The sequence below is a fragment of the Trachymyrmex septentrionalis genome, unplaced genomic scaffold (genome assembly GCF_001594115.1).
Source record: "Trachymyrmex septentrionalis isolate Tsep2-gDNA-1 unplaced genomic scaffold, Tsep1.0 scaffold36, whole genome shotgun sequence".
NCBI lineage: Eukaryota > Metazoa > Arthropoda > Insecta > Hymenoptera > Formicidae > Trachymyrmex > Trachymyrmex septentrionalis.
In genome coordinates this window covers 717,319-724,840 of record NW_017305525.1, presented here as the reverse complement: position 1 = coordinate 724,840, position 7,522 = coordinate 717,319, and the positions used below count along the sequence as shown (strand labels likewise).

General features: G+C 33.6%; 2 protein-coding genes across 2 annotated transcripts in view; one reads left to right on the top strand and one right to left on the bottom strand.

Annotated features, from left to right (window-relative positions):
• Positions 1-1,898: 1,898 nt before the first annotated feature.
• LOC108750342 (coiled-coil domain-containing protein 94) lies at positions 1,899-3,403 on the top strand. Its single transcript, XM_018489732.1, has 3 exons — positions 1,899-2,076; positions 2,187-2,894; positions 3,044-3,403. Exons 1-3 carry the CDS (start codon positions 2,053-2,055, stop codon positions 3,380-3,382), a joined length of 1,071 nt encoding a protein of 356 aa, XP_018345234.1. The 5' UTR covers positions 1,899-2,052; the 3' UTR covers positions 3,383-3,403.
• Positions 3,404-3,631: 228 nt separating this feature from the next.
• Positions 3,632-7,522, bottom strand: part of LOC108750343 (synaptonemal complex protein 1-like) — a 7,688-nt gene continuing 3,797 nt past the window's right edge. Inside the window, 7 exon segments of the mRNA XM_018489733.1 lie at positions 3,632-3,703; positions 4,905-5,116; positions 5,627-5,960; positions 6,414-6,532; positions 6,682-6,821; positions 6,945-7,060; positions 7,436-7,522. Coding sequence (XP_018345235.1) covers positions 3,679-3,703; positions 4,905-5,116; positions 5,627-5,960; positions 6,414-6,532; positions 6,682-6,821; positions 6,945-7,060; positions 7,436-7,522 — 1,033 coding nt within the window. The 3' untranslated portion in view covers positions 3,632-3,678.

Genomic DNA, 7,522 nt, shown 5'->3' with positions numbered 1-7,522 from the left:
AATTCTTAAATATAATTATATTAATACAATTATATTAATTATTGTAATAAAGAAATAAATTTCTTTTTAATTCTTTGATTATTATAAGTAAATTTAATAATAATACTGAATCTATTTTAAAGAGAGTAGCAAGTGGGGAAGGGAATATCTATAGGGTTGTGTTGAAGAATGTCGGGAATGAAACATATTTCTTGAACTCCGCGTATCAATCACTTCGCAATTCATTACCGTGATTAGCGAATTAGCGATTAATTGTCAAAGCAATGGCAACTTTGTAGAAGAGACAAGATATCGGAAAGTCTTAAACGATATTAATTCTTTATTTTTTATCCGTGCGTATTTCCAAACAAAAGCGACAATTAAAGACTTTTCCTTATTTATTTTTATTTACACATCTATTTATTTTGCGAATTTAAACGAGACGTGAATACTCTTTTAATATCATTCTTTCTTTTTCGCGAAGAAGAAGAGAAGCAGAACAAAGTAAAATCGTAATAATATAATAGATCAGACGCGCAGCAGTGTGAGATTCCGATTCTTTTAGGAAAAATATAAAAATTGCGAATATAATTCAGCTATCGCAATTAGCTATTATTGCGTTTGATGAATCAAGCTTAAGAGTCCGTATTATGAAATTATTTAGAATGGATTCCCATTAAAATTATTCAATTATTCCCTAGATTTCTATTGTGTTTTCTGAAGATAATTTATTAATTCTGATCATTCCAATCCAATTTGTTCCATGAGTCTAGGTCCAGAGTAGCGATGTAACTTTTCTTCAGAACGAAAAGTGAGAAATTTTATCTATGTATGTATATATGTATATAAACACACATACATATACAAAAAATTTTTACTTTTCACGTTTTCGCTTAGAAAAAAAGTTACACATCGCTAGCCATCTATGGAACAAGTCGAAATAATGGATTTTGATCAGAATTATTTAATTGTTTCCTAGATTTCTTTCGTGTAGTTTAGAAAAAACAGAATAATTCCGATCGAAATTCATTCCGACATATTTCATGATATGTACCCAGATTCGTTTTCGCTAACACACATATATATATATATACACACATATATACATATATATATATACACATTCATTTCACTTCAAGTACAAAAAGTATATACTTTAGTTTAGTTATAAAAAAAATAGACACATTATGTAGATGTCTAATAAAGTAGATTTATCGCATTACAACACAGAACTTGTAGCAACATTGCTTACAACGCTTACAATGTTGCTAGAACAAGCTGTCCTATATGGGAGCATGCAGGGCAAACGTCCTTAGATATTTAGAGAGCATGGAGATATCTTCCGGATTTCTTTAGAATGGGTTTAGAACATCTATTTGAGATCTATACTATATCAATATTTGTCAGATTAGTATATCGTGCTCGCCGAAAATACCCATATAGCACAGAATTTGCAGCATTATCACTGCAATAACACTACAATATTGCAGCTATAATGTTATAGGATTGTTGCTACAATTTTTGTTCTGTAAAGATAATCTCAATTACAAAAATGACTCACCATTTTCTTCGCCATCGGTGATGATTCGGCGGACAATTCCTGTTCAAGTAGATAAAGAACATACAATTATATTTTACAGACGCAATTTACAAAAATCAATATTTCGCGACCATGAGTTCTAGATTTGCTTACCATCCAAGCTCCTTCGGCACCGTTTCCTCTTCTCACAGCCAAAATTATCGCGATCATTAACGCGATGCGATGAAGATCGTTTAAAACTGAACTCTTTCGGCAATTTATCAGATAGCTGCTTCGAGAATCGCAAGCTACGTGAATCGATATCTCAGCGCGATTGGCGCGGCGAACCGTGATTGACTGGCAACGTACGGTTGGCAACACTGAATGTAGTTAAGCGACGTAGTGATGTTGCGTACTTCACTTCCGATGCTCCCGATTCAGTTTGTATACCTTCCGACCTAACCTACAAGAGCTGTGGTTTTGCTGTCCGCAAATTACTTTAAAGCTGTAAATTTCAAGATCTAATCGTACACGTAAAAAGCTAGTGCTACAAGATGTCGGAGCGTAAAGTTTTGAATGTAAGTACGAAACGAATAATTGCTTTTTATATTCTCCATATTCACCTGTACGCTTTGATACCCTGTAGTGTTGATTTGTACTTTCATCTCTCTTATTTTTTATATTTTAGAAATATTATCCGCCGGATTTCGATCCGTCGAAGATCCCGCGAATGAAACTGGCGAGAAATCGCCAATACACCGTGCGATTAATGGCACCGTTTAATATGCGATGCAAAACATGCGGTGAATATATCTACAAGGGCAAGAAATTTAATGCGCGTAAGGAGGACGTCGAGGGCGATGATTACTTGGGCATACGCATTTACAGGTTCTACATTAAGTGCACCCGCTGCTTGCAAGAGATATCTTTCAAGACAGATCCAAAGAATACGGATTACGAGATCGAGGCAGGTGCCACGAGAAATTTTATGGCATTGAAATTAGCTGAGGAACAGGCACAAAGGGAAGAGGATGAGGAGAAAGAGGAAGAGGCTACCAACCCGATGAAACTTCTGGAAAAGAGAACACTCCAATCTAAGCAAGAACTGGAGCTGTTAGAATCTTTGGAGGAATTGAAGGATTTAAATCGGAGGCAGCAAACTATAGATTATGATCAAATGTTGGAACAGTACGATACCGAAGCTGCTAAGCAGAGAACAGAAAAGGAACAAGAGGAATTGGATGAACAGTACATTAAATCTGTATTTGGCAAAAGACAATTAACTGGAACTGTTGTGGAAGAAGAAATTGAAGAGTTGGAAGAAGAAGAAGAAAGAAAAAATGTTCAACCTCCTACTAAAATACTCAAAACAAACGAAGCAAATGACAAAGAAACAGTAAGACTTTAATCTTATATTTAATACATTTTATTTATCGTTTGTTCTTATATTGTTTGCTTTTTTATTTAGTAAATTTTCGTTTGTTGTTTACAAGAAAAATTTAATTGGGGACATTAAAACTCACAATAACTATTGATTATTTGCAGGAAAATTTTGGGCATTCTTCAAAATCTGCTAAAGCATCATTGTGGTCGGAAAATATGGGATTATCATCTGGTAAAAAGAATTCATCTACTTTAGTTAAGAAAAGTAATATTGGAATAAAGATAAATGCCAAGTCGTCACAAAGTAAAACATCCAAGATGGAAAATACTGTTTTTTCCGATAAGGAAACAGTTCTACAATCGAACAAAACACCCAACGCTTCAACGAGTACATCGAATACAGTAAATACAGACACAAAATCTGATAATGTTAGCAATATTCTCCCATTACGGTCTCTCGTAGGTGCCTATTCGGATAGCAGCGATAATGAAAGCGATTAATAGCAGAAATAAATTAATATATTTTTCACGTATATATTTTCAATAGAATATCACATAAATATTGTTGTACAAAATAAACGGGGTCTACAAAAACGTATTTGTATAAACATATACGTTATTTGTATTAAAATATATAATGTAATATATGTATCGTATAAAATTTTTAATTTACATATTATTTTAGGAATGTATACCTGCAAATTAGATATTAGACGTGTACATATAAATAATTTTTTGTAAAATCCAATAGATCGCAGGTTGATATTTAGAGGCTGTGCCGACGGTTACAGAGTTTCTTACAGGATGCCGAAGGTTTTACTCCTAAAACATAAAAGGATAAGTTATCAGAAATGTAGAAAAATTAATATTCGATCTGTTTGCAAGGCTAGGCACTCTGTAAGAAATTCTGTCGTCATATTACATCCATACCGATACAAAATAGCAGGCAGTACCTAGCCTACGAAAACAGGTCATAATTAACACATTTGGGATAAAAGAACTATAAAAAAAACTTTAAAAATGATATTGGAATGAAAAATGTATACAAATGAAAATGTATATAAAAATAGTCTCGAGTGTGTCAATAATGTCCACTTATATTTGTAATGACAACGATTAATTCATTAAAATTGATATTTGTAAATATTAATGTTATTATAATTTATAGAATTAATTAATAAAATATCAATTGTCAACATAAAAACGATTATAAAATTTTAAAAGATTCGATGAAATATATTATTAATATAGAACTTCAAAGTGATATAATTATCATTTGATCTTTCAGAAATACTTTTGAATTAAATCGACAACTATCGCCCAGAATGAAATGATTAATTATAATATATGTAAATAAGATGCATTGTAAAATGCATATACTCTATGTGAGAAATAATAGCATTATGTCGTACGAATAGTCGGATTATATCGTCGAAGAGAGCAGTCGTGAAGAGATTGCCTTGGCAAACGGCTATGATATCGACAATAATGATGTTCGCGACGACGACATGACTCTCTGTTACAATCCTTCGCATTATTACGGACACCAATAGGATTAACGAAGAAACAATCCGTATTCTCCTCTGACGAACTGAGCTCGTGAAATTTGTTTAAGCGACCCGTTGGTTCGCCGAAGGCTTCCAAAGCTGAGGAATTCATTAGCCAGCCATAAAGAGATTTCCGAATGCGATGATTTTCAATTCGATGGATTACGTCACCCCTGAATTTCTTGCATTCCCGCCGACATTGTTCGCAGATGAAAACCTCTTCCTTATCGAAAGAAGTGCGATACCAGTCGTTAAGATGAAACTTTTTTGACGGAGAATCGAAACTTTTCGTGGGTAAAACGTGACGCGAAGAATATCGATATCGCGGGGATCCTTGTGAATGCGGATCAACAAACTGAAACGTTGACGCGGATGCTTCCAATAACGCTCGTCTCGACTCGCAAGAAAAAGCACGTGACAGTCTGTCATCGACGACGCCTGATCGAGGTTTACGTAAATATTTCTTCATAACGTACCGATTGCTGTCATTTTTAGTCTTCTCCCGCAAGCTAACTTCTAATTGCGCGATGCGATGCTCGAGTCGCGTACGTTGCGCTTGTGCGCGGTCTTGCTGATCTTCTAATAGCTTCACCAGCTTTTCCAGTCGCATCACCTGCATTTGTTTGCTCTCCAGCGTGGCGTACAATTCTTGAATTGCTTCTGTCTTTGCCGCAATCTGCTTGTTGATCTGGATAATTACACATAATTATTATTAGACCAAACCCAAAGAGATTCGATCAGCTAAGTTTGGTTTAACAGATTTTGTAAAGTGAAAAATTTTATCAGCAGGAAATTAGATGCAGAATTTATTCTAGATGATGTGGTGACAGAATTCCATAATTTATATGATTTGATAGCTGATTAGTGGCAAAAACCGAAATTGGCAGCAGAACTCGAATAGAATTTGCGTCTGACAAGTTATACAGACTCTACTGACAAAACATAATGCTTAATATGGATATCGATAGTAGCGAATCTGCTGTATTTTTCTGATTAAATTTGCTGCTAATTTGTTTTGACATTTTACGGACAATTTGACTTACTGAGAATATAATAGCGAAAGCAATACAAACAGTAAGGCATCGGTTGTATTATACAGACTTTATAGTCTCAATTAAAAATTAGAAAGATTTATTGTATTTAATTTATCTATTATGTGAGAGAAAATTAGAAAGCTATAAAGAATGTCAAACATTACTTCATCAATATTTTCGTTATTTTCGTTAGGATTTTCCGCGTTCGCCTGCTTTCCTTTAAGGATGTCCAACAGTTCCTCCCGAACTTTGAGGAATTTGCTTTGCTCGCGCATCACCCGATCACGTTGCTCCAATTCCAGTTGCTTTTGTGTCAGGGTGGTCTCTAGCTCCTGGTTTTGTTGAATGACCTCAGCTAAGCTGTTCCGTAGATCGCTAATCTGTTGCTGAAGCTCCATTGTATCAAGACCCTGGGTCTTGCTATTTTCTTTCAATCTCGCTTGAAGACGATGCTGAATCTCGGTTAACTGATTTTCCAACGCTTCATTTCTTTCTTGCCTACGTATTAAAAGGTACAAATGTAAATTCAAAACTGAAATCCGAAAGTAAAAATCAAAATTGAAATTAGGATTCCTTATAGAATTAGAAAAAAATAAAAAATTGAACTGAGATTAAAATTAATCTTACATTAGTGGAGCCAAGTCTTGAACTATTAAAGTAATTATGTAGAATGCTCAAGCTGATTACTAGAATATTAAAATTTTTTGCATCGTTTATCATGCTTGAATTTTCTACATAAATATTTCGATAGTCCAACAAAATTATTTTCATATTTACATCTAACAATTAAATTTTTTAGAGATTTTAGAAAAATCGTTTTTTCTATATTTGAAATGAAAATATTATGTTAATTTTCATTAATTTTGTCTCATATTTAAAGACATTTTATAGATACACGTTCAAGTAGCAGACATTGACAGGATAATATTCTAACGTGATGTTGAAGCGTACGCAAATCTGGCAATCTTCTGGAGCCGGGCGTGCTCTAACATGAGATTTTGAAGATCATGAGTCTTGGTTACAAGTTCGGCAGCCAATCTGTCCTTCGTCTCGTCTTCGTTATCGTGGCTCTGTTAATGAACGAAAAGGACTACTAATTAAAACTAATTTTGGAGAACTTACAGGAGACGAAAATCACGATCTAACGAGCAAGAGAAAGCGAATTAAATGGTTTTTAGTTCTTATATGAGTAGAAATCTCGAAAGTAGTGCAAACTAACAGCCGCCTGATGCATCACAGTGACAATCTCTTGCTTTTCCCTCTCGAGTTGCTCGTTCTTCTCCTTCTGTTTTTCTAGCTCGGCTCTGGCTGCCATCAAATCATTATACAGGCAAACCTCGTTCTCCGTATGGCCATTATCTAAAGACCGATAATCGAAATGAAAGCTTTCGACGAGTAATATATAATGCTCAGTGTTAATGTTTCGTTTAAAATGTAAATGAGAAATTTTCTCGATACTTCAAAATTGCTGAGCTTACCTACCTGTAACAGCTATATTATTGCTTTTCCCAGACGCGAACTCGCAGAGTAGCTGGCTCTTCTCTTCAAGGTGTTTACAACGTTCTTCCATTTCAGTTAGAGCATGTTCGGCTTGTTGCCTACAATGAATTTAATACAAGAATTATTTAATAGCGAATTTAAAAAAAAAACTATCATAAATTTCTAAATTTTATCTAAGAAAGAGAATATATATGAATAACCTGAAGTGTATATATTTCTTATTACCCATTCTCTTTCTTTAACTCTTATTGTTAGATAAACAGAAAATTTAATTGTGATAAAGTTGTAAAGGATTTTGTTTTTTTTAAAGTTAACGTAAAGTATATATATATATATCATTATCCATATACATGAAAAATATTAAAATAAAATAATATAATAACTATACAATCATTTTTCTTTAAAGAAATGATTGAAAAAATTATTTTAAATTCTTAAGATTTAATTATTAAATTCTTAAAACTATACTTTACCTCTTTTCTCTCTCTTCGATGATCTCTACATCGATTGTTTCAAATTTTTCTGATAACTCCTTAATAGTAGCATTTGCTTCCGCTTCC